The 19,569-nt window shown below is 39.6% G+C and overlaps 1 protein-coding gene across 5 annotated transcripts in view; it reads left to right on the plus strand.

The window, feature by feature from the left end:
- The window catches only part of LOC139970015 (NACHT, LRR and PYD domains-containing protein 3-like), a 50,043-nt gene that overhangs the window by 13,770 nt on the left and 16,704 nt on the right, over positions 1 to 19,569 (plus strand). For 3 of the 5 annotated variants that reach the window (XM_071975533.1, XM_071975536.1, XM_071975537.1), the window contains exons 1-3: positions 12,756 to 12,914; positions 18,512 to 18,704; positions 19,292 to 19,387. In XM_071975533.1, the coding sequence (XP_071831634.1) occupies positions 19,381 to 19,387 (7 nt within the window). In that variant the 5' untranslated portion in view covers positions 12,756 to 12,914; positions 18,512 to 18,704; positions 19,292 to 19,380. Of the gene's footprint in view, positions 1 to 12,755; positions 12,915 to 18,511; positions 18,705 to 19,291; positions 19,388 to 19,569 lie in introns of those variants that run through there. The other 2 variants (XM_071975535.1, XM_071975534.1) reach the window with 2 other exon arrangements.

Genomic DNA, 19,569 nt, shown 5'->3' on the forward strand with positions numbered 1-19,569 from the left:
GACAAATTTCAAATTTCTGTCCGAAGCCAACATGCTGACACTGTTACTGTTGTCATTTCAGATTGTTTGAATTGTGACCTTTCTTTGACCTTTGACCTCTTAACCCTATGTCAGACTTAAAGGTCACTGTGGACAATTTTGAATGTCTGCCAAAGTACGTGAACATGATGACTTTGTTACTTTTTTCCATTTCGGGTTGTTTGTGATTTGACCTTTCTTTGACCTTTGACCCCCTCAACCGTAAGTCAGACAAAGAGGTCGCTGTGGACTATTTTGGATGTCTACGAAAGGTGAGTATGAAGACTTTGTTACTTTTTTCCATTTGGGGTTGTTTGTGATTTGACATTTCTTTGACCTTTGACCCCTTAACTGTAAGCTAGACAAAGAGGTCAATGTGGACAATTTTGGATGCCTGTGCAAGGTGAACATGTTGACACTGTTACTTTTGCCATTTGAGGTTGTTTGTGATTTGATCTTTCTTTGACCTTTGACCCATAACCATAGGTTGGACGAAGAGGTCACCGTGGACATTGTTTATGTTTGCCCAAGGCCAACACATTGACACTGTTACTTTTATCATTTAAGCTTGTTTTACATTTGACCTTGTTTTTGACTCTTGTGACCCCAAATGACCTTTGATCAAAATTTCAAAAATAAGTTTTGTAGAGGGCTTCAAGCTCTATCATATGCATAAGACATATGATCAGGCTACATAATCTGTAGGAGTAGCGTTTTTTGTAAATTTTACATCTTGACCTTTGACCCCTTAACCGTATGTCAGATGAAAAGGTCAAAGTTGACTTTTGTCCGGTCATAATATACAAGATGAGATATTCAATTTTGCAATTTGAGCTTACTCTATTTTTTATGCAGTTAACCATTTTGACCCTAGTGACCCCTGTGTGACCTTTGACCGTATCTCTGTACAGCCTTAGTACTGTACTGCACTTTGACCATTTCTCTGCAAACCCTAACTTCACATAAAGCTGCCAAAAATACATCAAATCAGTCAAAATCTTTGAAAAGTTTCAAATGAAAAACATATTGCTACCTTATAGAGCCTAGATGATAAACTTCCGCAGGGAAATTGAATCAACAGTAAAAAAGATAGTTTGGATACGTAATCCTTAGTTAGATTTCGTTCACGAATCATTTTGTGAATGGTCCTGGCCACAAACTTTTTCGGGTTTCTTACCCTCAACTTCATGGAGTTTGGAAAGCCGAAATTGCAAATAAATCAGATCATATCCCTACACTAGTTTGGAGTGCCCTAATTGCAAATAAACAAGTGCATATCCCGTCATACCCTAGCATATATTGAGGGAAAAAGTTGACCGTGGCTATTCTTACACCTAGTTGTAACAATTATTTATTAACTATTTTTACGACATCGGCGAATTCATGCGCAGTAAAGTAAATAAAGCAACTTCGCATGTAGTAGGGTTAATCCTGACCTTAACCCTAACCCTAACCCTTACCCTAATCGGAAAACAATGGTTACTCCTAGTTGTAAAAATAGTACTCTTGGTTGTAAAAATAGCAACTGCGCATGCGTTATCCGAAATTATTGTTATGACTAGTCGTAAGAATAGCCACTTTGAAAAAAAATTGTATTTAAAGTACCTTTTTTAACAGGTACTTGTGGTTGCGAGTCATGCAATTGACCAATTTTGCATAATTCTACTAGGTAGGCCTAAAGTCAACTGATATTCTTATAATCCTTGTTTAGTGCTCTGATCTCGCTGGTAATGTCACTAATCATCCTTTGCGAGATGTACACCAGTCTATTGCAGAGTACCGATGAAGATGTAGCCTACATCTTACAGCCTACATCCTTACAGCCTACAGCCTACATCTAAGGTCCCCGGTTCGAGTCACTCCCAGATATATGTCGACCAGTTACAGAGTTGTTGAAAATTAACAATTCATAATCATGGACGTTAAATATGAATGTGAGAGACTGACTTCGGTCAGCTTGCTGCTTTGATAAGCCAATTAGGCTTCTTCGCGAGTTCCTACTTGCAGGAGGATCTAATATACATACATACATGTAGCTATTATGGTTTGTCCCGAACATATTTAGTCATATAGAGGCATAGGAACTGAGAGGGGGGGCGGGGGAGTCTTCGTATTGTTATGATACCAGGTGCGTATCCGGGGTGGGGCGTTGGGGGCGCGCGCCCCCCGGGTAAGAAAAAGAGGAGAGAAAAAAAAAGAGAAGAAAAAAGGAAAAAAAGAGGGGAAAAAAGAGGAGGAGGAGAGGAAGGAAGGGAAAAGAAAAAGAAGAAAGAGAGAAAAAGGAGAAAAGGAGGGAGTAAAAGAAAAACGCGAAGACACCGGGAAGAGAAAGAGAAACAGTGACATCATTACAGCGCTGAAGGGTAGCCAGTGACGGATCAATGATTTCGTAAAAGTTTGACTCACGCTACCCCTTACACCGACAACTCCATTTTTTTGACGTTTCCATTTTCCTCTCTCACTAATGATCTATAAATATACTATATATGGTCTATCATAACGCGTGTGTAGAATTGTGCTATGAAACCAACTGTGGCTGGTCTCGAACTCGACCGTGTCGTCGGGGAACATGACGCATTTTGGGATGGGGGCGACCGCCCGCCCCCCCATTCAGCATTTTTTTAAATGATATCGCTAAGTAATTTCAAAATAGAAAGTGCTTAGATGCAATTTACAAGGCCTGGGAAGTGTCATTTCCAGCAATCTGGGAGGCATTTTCGGCCAAAATTTGCTTGTACGCTTCGCGCTAACAAATGGTCCTGGGTAGTGCCATTTCCAGCGATCTGGGAGGCATTTTCGGCCAAAATTTTCTTGTACGCTTCGCGCCAACATATGGTGGCGCTACGCTTAGATAATTTGCCTACAGGCTTCACCCCTCCCTTGGCAAATTCCTCGCTACGCGCGTGTTCGAATTTGTAACGCAAACAGCAGATATCACATCATATCAGTGAGCATGAAAATGGCGTTCCAGGATGAAAAGCCTCAAAACTGTCTGACCTGCCTGAAAAAATAACCAAAATTGTTCGCGCGCTTCGCACGCGTTCAACGTGTTAATGTCAATATCATATAAGCAAGCATCGGTTATTACATCGCATGCCATCATGTACCGTACGGTCCGTTAAAATTGCGCAGTATACCGCGGGATGCTTATGTAAACAACGACATGTCTCATGTAGATGTATAAAAAACATGGAGGTCCAATTATGTCAAAACTCTCTTTTACATTGTAATGGCGAATTAGGGGCTGCACCCCCACCGCGCAGTGGCGGAGCGTCCATACGGTCAGGGGGGCGGATGCCCCCCCCCCCCCCTGACGGACTCAAATGAACTGCTGGCGCCTTTTTCAGCTCTTTACCACTTTTTACTTATTCTAGATTATTAACTTTTTTATTGCGCTCTCATCTACTTATTGACATTTGTCACATTTTGTTTGTGTAATTTGGCGATGACACCTTATTCTTCGTTTATCTGCAGGCCCGGAAAGGGTCATTTCCGGCGATCTAGGGAGTATCTTTACTCAAAAATTTTCTGTACGCTACGCGCCAACCAGTGGTGGCGCTCCGCTTAGATAGTGTCGAAAGCGCCCCTACAGACCATTCTCGCCCCTCCTGACCAATAGCCCTAGCTCCGCCACTGCCGCCGCGCCTCCTACGCCTATGTGTGTAGTGTTCGGTTTTCGGAAATATCTGCTATTTTTTCATTTCCTTCAACCAAGTTTTATAATAGCCGTTATAAGAGGTTTTATTATTTGTACATGCACCAATAAATTAACTGTGTCTGAATTTTCGAAAATTTCTGACCAACATTCTGCATCACACTTCCCTCTACTCGTGCAATTTTGACCGGTCTGTTCGGGGTTGAAGGAAGTTTTTCTATATTGGTTGTCCATAGATGACATTTTTTACAACATTATGGGTGTGTTTTCAAGTGAGTTTATTCACGAGAAATGTGAATTTTCAAATTCTAAACAAATACGGGGCTTAAAACCTTGAAAAGTGGGGTTGACGGGTATTGTGGGCCGCGACGTAGAATCACCTACAAAAGCAAAGACCCACAGGAGATGCGATCAGGTCGAACATGATGTGTGCCGGGTTGACAATCTTCAAAAAGGTTATGGATGGGAAAAAACTATTAGGAAATACTTGGTTCTCAGGCAAAAAGTGTACATCTGGTTGGTCATTTCAAGCCTGAGAAGTGCCGTTTCCGGTGATCTGGGGGGTATCAAAACAAGAAATTTTCGTGTACGCTGCGCGCCAACCGATGGTGGCGCTCCGCTTAGATAGTAATTCGCGCCCCCCGGGTTTGAAAATCCTGGATACGCGCCTGGATACGGTATCATGGATACTTTATAGGCTTACGTGGGCTTGTTATTCGCGTTCTACTTGCCAGATATATTTATACTTTATTGTGAAATTGATTGATAGAAATGGGACAGGGCCCACCTTCACGGGTCACTTCTCGCATAACCGAAAGAACTTGGACAACGGAATGAAAATGAAGAACGGAATGTAATTAGACAACGGGAGTTTTCGCGACGGCAACATATTCTGCAACTGTAACATAAATCATAAATGGGGTACAAACGGCGTGCATTACGATTGACCTTAACCTTTGACGTTGAATTTATGAACCGCCTAACCATGTTTTTACATGAAGTTTACCTTCCGCTCGCTCATTCACATTAATTGTATGCTTGTTCAAGCCTCAAGGAACGATTTTTGCACAGGGGAGCGATAGCTCCCACTAGTTTATGGAACGCAAATATGGAACGCGAAAAGGGCAACCATATTTCGCTGTCTAAACTAAAGTTGTTGCTGCTGTTTTATCATGTTGTTGCTCAAACTTACATTGTTGTCTAAACTTACGTTGTCTAAACTTATGTTGTTGTCTAAACTTGTCTAAACTAACGTTATTGCCCATTCACGTGATGTAAAAAATATGGGCATTTCGCGCGAAATTCGACTTGCGCTGTATATGCATACTCGTCGTTAATTGACTGACCAATTACGAAATAGTCAGTAAGATTGACACATATCCCGACCCAATTACAAGCCGGTCAACGCTCTCCACCATGCTACATACATGAGCTGACCCCGCCCACTTTGCTCCTCTAGTAACTTCCGTTTATGCGAAGAACAAAGGCGGCCTTGTCCACAGGACTGTTTTCCTAAACCCAGGCAGCAAGAACCTACGAAGATCTAGAGAGGACATGGTTAAAAAAAAGAAATTTACGTACGTACGTAATAATTATCACGTACGTACGTGATAATACTACGTACGTACGTAATAATATCACGTACGTACGTGGTATTACTACGTACGTACATCATAATTACTACGTACGTACGTGATAATTACTATGTACGTACGTAATAATTACTACGGTACGTACTTATGTAGGGATTATCACGTACGTATTTAATAATTATAACGAATGTAGGCCAACGTATACGTACGTGTTTAGTGATATATATGTTAACACTTGTCTAACGTAAGCGAGCCTACGTTATATACTGCGGGTGATACATCTTCATATCAAAGATCGAGAGGGATGAACTTGTTCGTATGTACATTAATTTAGGGTATAGTCAGAAGGAAATCCTTTATTACTTTGACAGCAAAGCATCGGATAATAGTTAGGCGAAAGACATCTCAGACGCATTTTGAGGAGCCTTTTCTTTTATCGCATGAAACATTCAGACATTGTGGATGTGGAGATTTTTATATTGTGGCAAGCCTAAGCACAGACTGTGGTGTTAGTCGAACGAACGTACCAATTGTCTGTCTCCGGCATTTTTTAGTTACTATAAGTATAAGCTTGACTTCTGTGGTGTACGTATCTTGCATGTTGACAAATATGTTACAGTATTAGACCGGCAGCCCAGTGCACTTTGATCAAACGAACGAGGTACCAATATCTGAGTATTGGAACATTTGTGGAAAAACCCAATATATCCAAAAGTGGATGTCTGCCGTGGTCGCTCTGCTGCATGTGGCCCCTGGGGCCGGTTAAAGGGGGCCCAAAAATGCATCTGATCAAACGAACGAGGTACCACTTGAAACCAATGTCAACTTAATGCATGAATGCCACATAGTACTGAATGGCCCATGCCAGACACATTTTCTGCTGCAAAGGGCCCGCCAGACGCCCAAGAAGGGCCCCTAAAAAAATGTATCTGATCAAACGAACGAGGTACCACTTGAAACCAATGTCAACTTAATGCATGAATGCCACAAAGTACTGAATGGCCCATGCCAGACAAATTTTCTGCTGCTAAGGGCCCACCAGACGCCCCCAAATATGGCCCAAATGCCCGTTAGCATAGCATTGACCCAGATTAAATATGCAAGGAACCACTCAAAACCGGTTTGGAATGTTCGGGTTGATCTTACAGACTATGGAAATCATCATGCCAGACACATTTTCTGCTACAAAGGGCCCGCCAGACGCCCCAAAAGGGTCCATAAAAATGCATTTGATCAAACGAACGAGGTACCACTTGAAACCAATGTCAACTTAATGCATGAATGCCACAAAGTATTGAATGGCCCATGCCAGACAAATTTTCTGCTGCTAAGGGCCCGCCAGACGCCCCCAAATATGGCCCAAATGCCCGTTAGCGTAGCATTGACCCAGATTAAATATGCAAGGTACCACTCAAAATCGGTTTGGAATGTTCGGGTTGATCTTACAGACTATGGAAATCATCATGCCAGACAAATTTTCTGCTACAAACGGGCTAACAGATACACTAAAAAAGGGCCCCCAAATTGGCCATGATCAATCATAGTTGGTACCACACAAAACCAATATTAAATGCAAAGGTACTTTCCACAGAGTAAAGAACTGCCAATGCAAGACAAATTTTCTTCTGCATAGGTCCCACCAGATAGAAAGTATAGGGGGCCCAATGCGGCCCTATATGGGCCTAATGAATTGTATATCGATGCAGACTATATGTGCCTTGTGACATGACATTTGTAGCATTCCGCAGAGTAAAGAAATGCCAATACAATACAAATTTTCTTCTGCAAAGTGCCCACTACATGTAAAAAAAATATGCAGTTTAAATAGTTAAGATACCACAAGAAACCAATCTACATTTCATTGAGGAAAACAAAAATGACGCGAACTCAGTCTTTGAGGGAGATCCTGACAGTTATAATGCATTCTCAAATCCATTCTTTTTCCTTTTATCCATTCTTTTTCCTTTTATCCAGTCAGTACTTTGTATCGTGAGCAGTGTTTAACTTGGCAGTTACTTTGTTTCGCTGGAAACACTGGAGCAGATTAAAATCAGTTTATGTATTGTAAATAAGAAACCCAAAATCATTTTGTATCTCAAAACACTGTGTTTACGTTAGCATTGTAAATCTACAAAGTTTAAAATCTTGAGAAAGAACGCTGAAGTGTCATCTTAAGACATACATGTAGTCGAACAAAAGAGATTGTTTTGTTTCTTAAGCTCAGACAAAGAAAAATTATCAAACAATGGTGAAAATGCTTTATAACGCGTACTTAACGATAAAGGTTTGGGTTGCAACTATCCAATGTGGTTTTTAAAAGATACATAATTGAAGCATAGAAATGTTTATGTACCTTCATGCTAGGTACACTCTTTAAAGGACTTAATATGCTAAGATTGAACAAACAGATACTGATATCACCACGTATGACTCCATTTCTTGATACAAAATATAAAATGAGTAATTGGCCTATGTTACTCCATCTTGGTCTTTTAGAACTTCCATCATTACACTAATTCAATTCGAATAGCTTCGAATAGCTCTTTCAGCGTCGCTGGCCCTAGACTTTGGAACGCTCTCCCCGTCGACACAAGAAATTCGAAGACCATCAGAACTTTTAAAGCTGCTTAAAAGACTCATTTATTTAAGAAATCGTTTTCATAATTGTTTTGTTTGTTCAGCGCCATTGAGTGTTTTTTACAGTAATGTGCGCTATACCAAGTTTTACTACCTTAACCCTTAACAAGTCAAACAAATAGATGAGGTATCCATTTTTCAGAAATATGAATACTAGATGAGGGTTTTTGTTTTCATCTATGAAGGAATCTTTTACCTTTCAAGAAAGTCATCTTGCTAGTTTAAAATGTACTAAAATCATAATTGGCAAAGATAGTAACAAAAGATCACTATGTGATTACTCTGAACATGACACATGTTAGGTTCGAAGTATAAGAACTGAGAATTCATGTCTCTTGACCGTGATTAAACACTGGAGTGTGTGCATTGTAAAAAGACACTGCATTTGCCATTCAGACAGATCTCAAAAGAATCATTAGTAAGTTTATGAAAATTAAGTATTCCCATGAACTTGATTCTAAAAAGACAATGGAAGCTCAAATCTATGTTTCATTGTCGGAATCATCACTCCAAGATGGTTCAGTACTTGAATCATCGGCATCAAACTCGGAAGCCACGTCTGGTCGGCTACTTTGAAAATCTTCGCTCAGTTCCCCCTCTTGGAATAGATGATCTTGGAGAGCCGGTCCCTCAAACCAGTCAGGGCTGTAGCACCCATTCTTGCTCTTCCAACCGTAGTTCTGTGGATCCAAGCCAGGCAAGACTCTTCCTCAGAGTGTTAGAATTATAATGTGGGGAACTGTAATTTTTGCCCAGGCCAGCAAATCCCAAAATATTTAGAGGCTTAGGTGAAAGTGTTATCTTTATTTTGCTTAGAGCAGCGAATAGCTATATAAGATAAAACACTGGTCTTGTGTACAGTAACTCCAATTTATGCTGGAAACAATATAATCATGAGCTTGAAATGTCATGTTACAAGGCACATATATCCAATTCTTTAGACCCATATATAGGGCCACATTGGGCCACCTATTCTTTCTATCTGGTGGGACCTATGCAGAAGAAAATTTGTCTTGCATTGGCAGTTCTTTACTCTGTGGAAAGTACCTTTGCATTTAATATTGTTTTTGTGTGGTTCCAAACCGGTTTGAGTGGTACCTTGCATATTTAATCTGGGTCAATGCTACGATAATGGGCATTTTGGGCCATATTTGGGGGTGTCTGGCGGGCCCTTAGCAGTAGAAAATTTGTCTGGCATAGGCCATGCAGTACTTTGTGGCATTCATGCATTAAGTTGACATTGGTTTCAAGTGGTACCTCGTTCGTTTGATCAAATGCATTTTTATGGGCCCTTTTGGGGCGTCTGGCGGGCCCTTTGTAGCAGAAAATTTGTCTGGCATGATGATTTCCATAGTCTGTAAGATCAACCCGAACATTCCAAACCGGTTTTGAGTGGTACCTTGCATATTTAATCTGGGTCAATGCTACGCTAATGGGCATTTGGGCCATATTTGGGGGCGTCTGGCGGGCCCTTAGCAGCAGAAAATTTGTCTGGCATAGGCCATGCAGTACTTTGTGGCATTCATGCATTAAGTTGACATTGGTTTCAAGTGGTACCTCGTTCGTTTGATCAGATGCATTTTTTTAGGGGCCCTTCTTGGGCGTCTGGCGGGCCCTTTGCAGCAGAAAATTTGTCTGGCATGGGCCATGCAGTACTATGTGGCATTCATGCATTAAGTTGACATTGGTTTCAAGTGGTACCTCGTTCGTTTGATCAGAAGCATTTTTGGGCCCCCTTTAACCGGCCCCAGGGGCCACATGCAGCAGAGCGACCACGGCAGACATACACTTTTGGATATACTGGGTTTTTCCACAAATGTTCCAATACTCAGATATTGGTACCTCGTTCGTTTGATCAAAGTGCACTGGGCTGCCGGTCTATATGTACGTACCGCGAACCGCCACTTCTTACTATCTTCAGTATAGAACGTAAAATTATCACGTACCGTACGTACGTGATAAATATCACGTACGTACGTAATATTTATTACGTACGTACGTACGTTATAAATATTACGTACGTACGTAATAAATATTACGTACGTACGAAATAATTTTTTTTTACCATGTCCTCTCTAGATCTTCGTAAGAACCAACCCCCTGCGTATAGTAATCATATGAAGCCCACGTGGTAAAGCAATTGTTGAACTGCGCCGATGGCAACAACGTAAGTTAGACAACGAAATCAGTTTGGACGCGCGAAAGGGCAAACTGATTACGTAGTCTAATCTAAGTTTGCTGTTGCTCAAACTCACGTTGATGTCTAAAATTCCGTTAAACTTAGCAACGAAATAAGTTTGCCTTATTCGCGTTCCATAGACTAGTGGGAGCTATCGCTCCCCTGTGCATAAATTCTCAAGGAACGGTAGGTGCTTGCAAACTATGGTTCGTTAGCAGTGTTACCAGCTTTAGCGCTTTTACACTAGATCTAGCGTTTTTTGGCTTTGCTGGGGTTCTAGCGTACGTTTTTTCTAATTTTGGTAATTCTAGCGCTTTTGCCTAAAACTAGTTAAATTTACCAAAAATAGACCATTTTCAGATTTTTTAGACCAAATTCTTACTTGGAGACCCATCCATATTTATTTTGAGTATTTTTGCCCAATATTCGGAATTTCTTGCCGAAAATTCCCATATTTTTTTCAAATTTTCTGGGTCAGACTATCACTCAAATCAACTATTCAAAACCGGTGTGAAGTTAGATAATTTTTTCCCGTTCCTCGTTCGACATTCGCGAATGAGTAACTGCTACCGATTCAGTTACGTATTCGACAATGGTATCGACGTAACACCTCTGGCAAGACAAAAGCTTTCTTACAAGATGTTCAACATATGGTCGTGGAAAGAGGTTTATCTATGGCCCAGGGGTCATATGAACTCTAATGACTATGTAGAAGGGTACCATAATGCATCTTGTCCGGTCCAAATAGTTTTTGACCAACTAAAATGACCAGTACTTCATCAGCTCTTAAATTAATGTAAAAAAATTACTTTAGGCCCTAATCAAGACTAGCACGCCTTGGACCACCTTACCAATGGGTCATATGAATTCTTAACACATTGTAGAAGGATACCATAATGCGTCTTGCCCGGTCCAAAGAGTGCTTGACCAATTAAACTGACCATTAAATCAACATTTTTTTAAATAAATGTAACGGGAACTGAAATCAAAACATTTGGGCCCTAATAAAATCCAGCACGCCTTGGACCGCCCAACCAATGGGTCATGGGAAGTCTGAGGACCTTGTAGAAGGGTACCATAATGCGTCTTGCCCGGTCCAAAGCGTGCTTGACCAATTTAAATGACCATTAAATCATTACTTCTTCAATGAGTGTAACGGGACCACGAAAAAGCTTTGGGCCCTAATCCATGCAGCACGCCTTGGACCACCTAACTAATGGGTAACATTAACTCTAAGGACATTGTAGAAGAGTACCATAATGCGTCTTGCCCGGTCCAAAGAGTGTTTGACCAATTTAAATGACCACTAAATCATTACTTCTTCAATGAGTGTAACGGGACCACGAAAAAGCTTTGGGCCCTAATCCATGCAGCACGCCTTGGAACACCTAACCAATGGGTAATATGTACTCTAAGGACATTGTAGAAGAGTACCATAATGCGTCTTGCCCGGTCCAAAGAGTGCTTGACCAATTTTAATGACCACTAAATCATTACTTCTTTAATGAGTGTAATTGGACCATGAAAAAGCTTTGGGCCCTAATCCATGCAGCACGCCTTGGACCACCAAACCGATGGTTAACATGATTTCTAGGGACATTGTAGAAGGGTACCATAATGCGTCTTGCCCGGTCCAAAGCGTGCTTGACCAATTTAAATGACCATTAAGTTATTACTTTTTTAATGAGTGAAAAGGGACCACGAAAAAGCTTTGGGCCCTAATCCATGCAACACGTTTTGGATTAGGGCCCAAAGCCTTTTTTGTGGTCCCGTTACACTCATTAAAAAAGTAATGATTTAGTGCAGGTCATTTAAATTGGTCAAGCACTCTTTGGACCGGGCAAGACGCATTATGTTACCCTTCTACAAGATCCTTAGACTTCCTACGACCCATTGGTTGGGCGGTCCAAGGCGTGCTGGTTTTGATTAGGGCCCTCATGTTTTTATTTCAGTTCCCGTTACATTTATTTAAAAAAAATGTTGATATAATGGTCATTTTAATTGGTCAAGCACTCTTTGGACCGGGCAAGACGCATTATGGTATCCTTCTACAATGTGTCAAGAATTCATATGACCCATTGGTAAGGTGGTCCAAGGCGTGCTAGTCTTGATTAGGGCCTAAAGTATTTTTTTACATTAATTTAAGAACTGATGAAGTACTGGTCATTTTAGTTGGCCAAGAACTATTTGGACCGGGCAAGATGCATTATGGTACCCTTCTACATAGTCATCGGAGTTCATATGACCCATGGGCCATAGATAAACCTCTTTCCACGACCAAATGTTGAACATCTTGTAAAAAAGCTTTTGTCTTGCCAGAGGTGTTACGTCGATACAATTGTCGAATACGTAACCGAATAGGCAGCTCAGTTACTCATTCGCGAATATCGAACGAGGAACGGGGAATAAGTATCTAACTTCACACCGGTTCTATTCAAAATCTATTTTGTGATCGGTGACCATTCCTCCTACGAATCTGTGCTAAATTGACTCGAAACAACACGAAAGTTAGGGAAACTACCATTTAGCGTTTTCTGGGGTTTTATTTTCGCCAATCTAGCGTTTTTTCGTCAACTGTCGCTGGTAACACTGGTTATAACAAACACACACGACCGCAGTTGTAGTACTGTGTGTCATGTCTTACTGTCCTTTTTTTCTTAGTGGCTGCTGTTAGTGGCTGCTCTTAGTGGCTGCTACCTTCAATGAGGCTTATTTTACGCGCTGGTCCGAACAGGAACTTTCCGCGTTCGGTTTCTCTACTTATATGCTTCAAACCACTGGGACTTACAGTACATCTTGATAATGCGAGTTGGTAACTATAAGTTAAACACAGGTAAGTGTTTATCATTTTATTTATTAATTAACATCTAGGAGACTACGACTTGAACAAGTTGACTAGTATTATCATAAATGTCTTCTACAACTAATACTATAATAATAATACAAGTACTACTAGTGTAGCCAGCCTGTAGGCCAGTACAGCTGTAGTAATAATAAACGGAAGCTATGTGTGTCGACCATATTCTTCAGAACGGTGTTAGTATAATAATATGGTTGCCCTACAAAATTTCACGATAGCGTTGAAATATTGTAAACCACCATACTGAATTAATTCAACTATCAGAACCGTAACTGTGTATAGCAAAGGCTTCACAGTTAACGCACCTTCGTTATTGACGCACCTTCAAATATTACTACTAGCAACATACAGCAGGCAACCTAGCCTAAACTGTTTGCAGCAAAGAAGAGTTACATATTTGATGAGTTTAATTCCATATCAGTTATATGCTGATCAAATTGTGGTTTTCTAAGCTTTCAACATCCTCCCCCCAGTTTTGCACATGTTTTTGGCATTTGGAAATCTTACTCCCAAATAAAACCCAAAATTACCTCAGTACAACATACAATTACGATACCATTAGTACATTACCACATACCACTACTCTCTGGGCCCTGACCTGTCTGAGCTAAGACTAGTCTCAGAGCATAGTAAACAGCATCCAAAGTCAATGGATGTATGTACTTAGGCCTACACTTCAGTTAGCTTATCAACGAATGTGTTAATTTAGGGGTATGAAAGAACTAGACATGGCAGACATTTTGTAGTCAAATTCTGCTCAATTGGTCTTGCATATTGGCACAGAACAATTAATATTTTGAGATCACTAGCATTCCTATCTCAAAGGGGAGTGGGGTAGCGGCAGAAAAACCAAGGTGAGTGCAGATTTTGCATATATACAATGTACAGAATCAATTATTTTCTCTTTTTTTGGCCACCTTAGTACTGCCCAGTAGTTTAGCTATAGTATTACTCTGCAATGAATTTGGCAGTCAATGTTCTGTAAAATTCTGAACACCAAGTGCTTTTGAGAAGCAGAAATACATGTAAGCCTATCACATGTAGGTTAACTTGAGCAATAATGGTAGTTGAAGTAAACTATGTGCAGGTCTAAACATTACAGGTACTCTATGATTATGTGTCTAACACAATCAGTGGTCAAAATGCTAGGCCTAGGCAACACTACCTAGGCATCTGTTTATAGCATTAGCAAACTGGCAACTATATAAGGCTAATCATACCAGCATGAGTACTCAAGAATCAAGTGTAATATTATTGTTGCTACTGAGCTTATCATTGCTACAGTACCATTTACTGTAGGTCCTGAGGCAGTTTCCAGTTACAGTTTCCAGGCTGGGTCAACCACATTTCATGTATTTTGAATACACTTATTCCAAATTTACTGAGCTATCCTTACAACAAAATGTCATGTACATTGATTACTGTTGCTTAGCAAGCTTCGTGAAATTAGTGTCAAACACTCATATATCTATATAGGACCTACAGTAGCTTTAAGTCGTAACTTTAATATGAGTAAATAGCTCACTTTGTGACATTAATAAGACCCCAACAGGGTCCATCCCAGTAATCTCAGGTCTAAAAGTCTAAATTTTGACCAAATACTCATTTAAGACAACAGAAATCACTAAAGCGTGATATCACAGAACATTATTCCTGAAATATCAATTGCTACACTATATATGCTAAGCATTTAAGCCATTAACATACTGGATTTCAGCCAAATTGCGAAAAATCACAATTTTGCATAAAGGTTTGGTCAGTTAATTGCTCCCATTGACTTGCACTACGTAGGCTAATTGAGCTGCGATACCTGTACTATTTGTAATATGTTGCATATCTGTTAGCAGTCCTGTCTCCTATATATTAGCATGTATGATAGCATACATACATGGCATGAATGTTAGCATGTATATATGATAGCATACATGTTAGCTTGTAGGCTATGTAAGCAGTATGATACCATACATGTATGTTAGCATGAATGTTAGCATGAATGTTAGCATGTATGCTAGCATGTATGTAAGCATGTATGATAGCATACTGTACATGTATGTTAGTATGTATGATTGCAAGTATGTTAGCCTGTATAAGCCTGCTTGTTAGCCTGTATGTTTGTGTGTTTGTTAGTGTGTATGCTACCGTGTATGTTAGCGTGTATGTTAGCATGTTATAAGCAGTATGATAGCATGTATGTCAGGCTGTATGTTAGCCTGTTTCTTAGCATACATGTAAGTTAGCATACATGTAAGTTAGCATGTATGTTAGCATGTACATACATATATGTTAGCTTGAAGGCTATGTTAGCATGTAAGATAGCAAGTATGTTAGCAAACATGTATGATAGCATGAATGTTAGCATACATGTATGTTAGCATGTATGTTAGCATGAATGTTAGCATGTGTGTTAGCATGGATGATAGCATGTATGTCAGCATGCATGATAGCATACATGTATGTTAGTATGTATGATAGCAAGTATGTTAGCCTGTATGTAAGCCTGCTTGTTAGCCTATATGTTAGCCTGTTTGTTAGTGTGTACATGCTAGCGTGTATGTTAGCATGTTATAAGCAGTATGATAGCGTGTATGTCAGGCTGTATGTTAGCCTGTTTTTAGCATACATGTAAGTTAGCATACATGTTAGCATACATGTATACATATATGTTAGCTTGAAGGCTATGTTAGCCTGTAAGATAGCAAGTATGTTAGCCTGTTTGTTAGCCTGTATGTTAGCATGTTAAAAGCTGGTAGCATCTATGTCAGGCTGTCAGTCTGTTTGCTAGCATACTGTACATGTTGTATGTTAGCATGTATGTTAGCATGAGCATATGTAAGTTAGCATACTGTACATTAGCATGTATGTTAGCATGCTATAAGCAACATGAAGGACTTAAACACTTTTTGGTTCCTTGCTTAAGCAAAAGGAACCTATATACATAGTCAACTAGATCTGCCATAGTGAGAGGGTGTGCCCTATTGTTCTCGGTGCCTGTAAAGGTCACCAAAGGTCAGTTAGGGGCCAAAAACCAAAACGATAAACAAGCAATAACTCCCATTGACAGGGTGCGACATGATTGTTATTTTGGAACTTGTAATATACTGTATACTTGTAAATAACGTAGGGGATAATTTTTCAACTTAACAGTGGTGTGATCCAAGGTCAACAAAGGTCAATTAGGGGTCAAAAACAGGTGTTTTTGTGATAACTTGAGAACAAAATGTCCGTCAAGGTTGGGAGTTACACTAAATGTAATCCAATAGTGGACCCGCATCTTTGTGACCGTTGACCTTAGGTTGACCTCTGGTGACCTGTATAAGCTTCTTTAGTTGTTTGAATTTCTTGTGGCCATCCAGATCATAAATGGTCTTTCGATCAAAAATGTCCATGGGTTGACCCCTGTGCGACCTTCAGGTGCAAAGTTGACAGATACAATTAAGTTTTTTTTTATTTTATTTTTTTTATAAATATATGCTCTATTTAGGAGATATATACAGGACAAAAAAAACAAAAAAAAAACAAGTTTGTCAACATTTAACTATATGATAGAGTTATACATGCTCTAAAGAAGAAACTAACTCCCGCTTCGATCGGACACCCGGTTCGTAAGTTATGAGGTGCCAAAGGTTGGATTTGATACCTTTTTAGCAATAACATTGTGTGTGTACATTGGAGTTCATAACAATTTTAGGGTGAAGTGCACATCAAAGGGAACATTTTTCATAAAAACTGTCATGCTATCCAAGATCATTCAAGGTCTCTTATGGACAAAAACCTGCCCACTGATGGGGTGCAATACGGTAAAAAAAAGGTCACTTATGGGTCAAAAACTCAATCTCCAAACTGATAAAAATTGTCCATGGTTGATCCCTGTGCCACCTTCATGCGCAAAGTTATCAGAGGTCAAGGTTTTGTTTAGTTTTGAGAGGTGGATCTCATGACCTAGGAATATACAGTAAAAGTAATACTTATAGGTGTCTACAGGTGCAGTGCTGTACCCATTGACTACTGGAAATGTACATGTATATATATATGTACAGTATACTCCAGTAGTCTATGAGTACAGCAATGCCCCCTTACACACCAAGAGCCTGTACAGTATTACCTTAAGTATAACTGTAGACACTACAGTCTTAGTCATTGAGTATTGCACTGCTCAGGACTTACACACACAGAAGTATGACTTTACTGTATAACTGTTGACACTACTTAGTCACTGGCTACTGCACTACCCCCTAACAAACCCACAGGTATTTCTTTCTATAACTTTACATACTGTACTACAGTAGTCATTGAGAACTGCACTGCTCTTTGCACATCCAGAGGTGTTACTTTACTGTACCTATAACTGTAGACACTACAGTAGTCATTCAGTACTGCACTGCCCCCTCACACACCCAGAGGTATTTACTTACTTGTACATACTGCAGTAGTCATTGAGTACTGCACTGCCCCATAACACACCCAGAGGTATGTACTGTATAACTGTACTTACTATCCAGTACTGCACTGTTCCATTGCGCACCCAGAGGAATTACTGTACCTTACTGTATAACTGTGGACACTACAGTACTTAGTCATTGAATACTGCACTACCCCCTAACACACCCACAGGTATTTCTTTCAGGAACTTTACATACTACAGTAGTCATTGAGTACTGCACTGCTCTTTGCACACCGCCCAGAGGTATTACTTTACTGTTTAACTGTAGACACTATGTAGTAATTGAGTATATACTGCACTGCCCCCTAACAAACCCACAGGTATTTCTTTCCTGTATAACTTTACATACTGTACTACAGTAGTCATTGAGGACTGCACTGCTCCTTGCACACCCAGAGGTATTACTTAACTGTATAATGTACCTACTGTACTACAGTACTGTAGTCATTCAGTACTGCTCTGCTCTTTGCACACCCAGAGGTATTACTTTACTGTATAACTATATAGACGCTACAGTAGTCATTGAGTACTGCACTACTTCTTACACACCCAGAGGTATTACTTTACTGTATAAATGTTGATACTACAGTAGTCATCGAGTACTGTACTGCTCCCCTACACACCCAGAGGTAATACTTTACTGTATAACTGTAGACACTACAGTAATCATTGAGTACTTTACTGCTCCCTTTCACACACATCTCAGGTCTTATTTTACTGTATAACTTTAGATACTTGTAGTCATTGAGTACTGAACTGCTCCAGTTGCACACCCAGAGGTATGACATAACTTTATAATTTTCCTACTACTCTTTGAGTGCTGCACTACTCCTTGCACACCAAGATGTTTTACTTTACTTTATAACTGTAGACATTACAGTAGTAATTGAGTAAGTGCACTACTCCCTTTCACACCCAGAGGTATTACTTTATATGAATGGACTGTAATGTAACATTTGTGGACAATGGAACGTATACGTTTATATGATCTGTCTAATATATGTTTTCTTTAATGTATGGACTTTTTTACATGTTAAGTTCGTATTGACTAATGTACAACGTATTTAAGTTATTTACCAGTCATTGCGGGAAAGAAACCCACAATTTAGAACTCCTTTTTCTTGAATAGCCTATCCAAGCCCACCATACATAATTGTAGAAGAATGTGACCATACACAGTATTGTGTACTTGACGTCGCAAGAGCAGGAAACGTGGCGTGTTCAGTTGGTGGAATACTACCAGAAGTCAAACTCCAATGGAGAACTTAGGAAAACTATCCTGCTCTATCTCTAACAGATCTGGAAAGGACATCAACAGAAAAGTGAGAAATCTTTGACATTTCTCTTACAACAAACTTCAAAATGTTATCAGCGCCTGAAAGAGGGATCACATTAGAGTGTTTTATAATGAGTGTTTTATACCTGAAGTTACATTAGAGTTGATCTAAATATTCTCTTTTATCTTGTTCTAAGAGGTGAATGATTTTGCAATTGTGAGATCCGGTACAGTAGCCTGCTCGTGTAGTTAGAATACAGCCCGTATGTTCAGTGAATTTTATGTCTGATAGAAGTTGTGCTTCTAAATGAATGGCTAGTTTGCATCTCCAATGACTTCTTCTTCGATCCGACTTATGGTTTCTAAATCTGACTTTAAGCTCCATCAGAACAACTTTATTTTTATCTGCTTTTTTATATCGCCAAAAGGCTAGTTTTTTCTCACACACTGATGAATACTGATACACAGTAGTCTAAACTACAGTATCTGAAATATGTGCACTTGGAAAGTGCAGTTTATTTTATTGAATAATTGTTGTCTTTGTGATAATGTTAACCCTTTCAGATCCTCACTTAATATTTTCAAATGCTTAATTTCAAATTGCTAATTAACATGTGTTTTTCCAATTTACAGACAACAAGGGGACTTTGGGTTCATCGAAAGTTGCTGTGGTTACAATTATAATTGTAGTACTTCTAATTCTGGTGGTTTTGGTCGTCTGTATGAAAGGTACTGTACCATGGTGCATAGCACAATTACTTTGCAATATATAGCAAAGTTTGTCAGCTATTTTCTTGTATTCTATTTGTATTCATTGCATCTATATTATCCTTATTGACTAACAGAAAAGTATAGCAACTATTTGTTTTATCTAAATTTATATTTTTTATGTTTTTTATTTTGATGATAAT

The sequence above is a fragment of the Apostichopus japonicus genome, chromosome 7 (assembly GCF_037975245.1).
Source record: "Apostichopus japonicus isolate 1M-3 chromosome 7, ASM3797524v1, whole genome shotgun sequence".
NCBI classification, from domain to species: Eukaryota; Metazoa; Echinodermata; class Holothuroidea; order Aspidochirotida; family Stichopodidae; genus Apostichopus; species Apostichopus japonicus.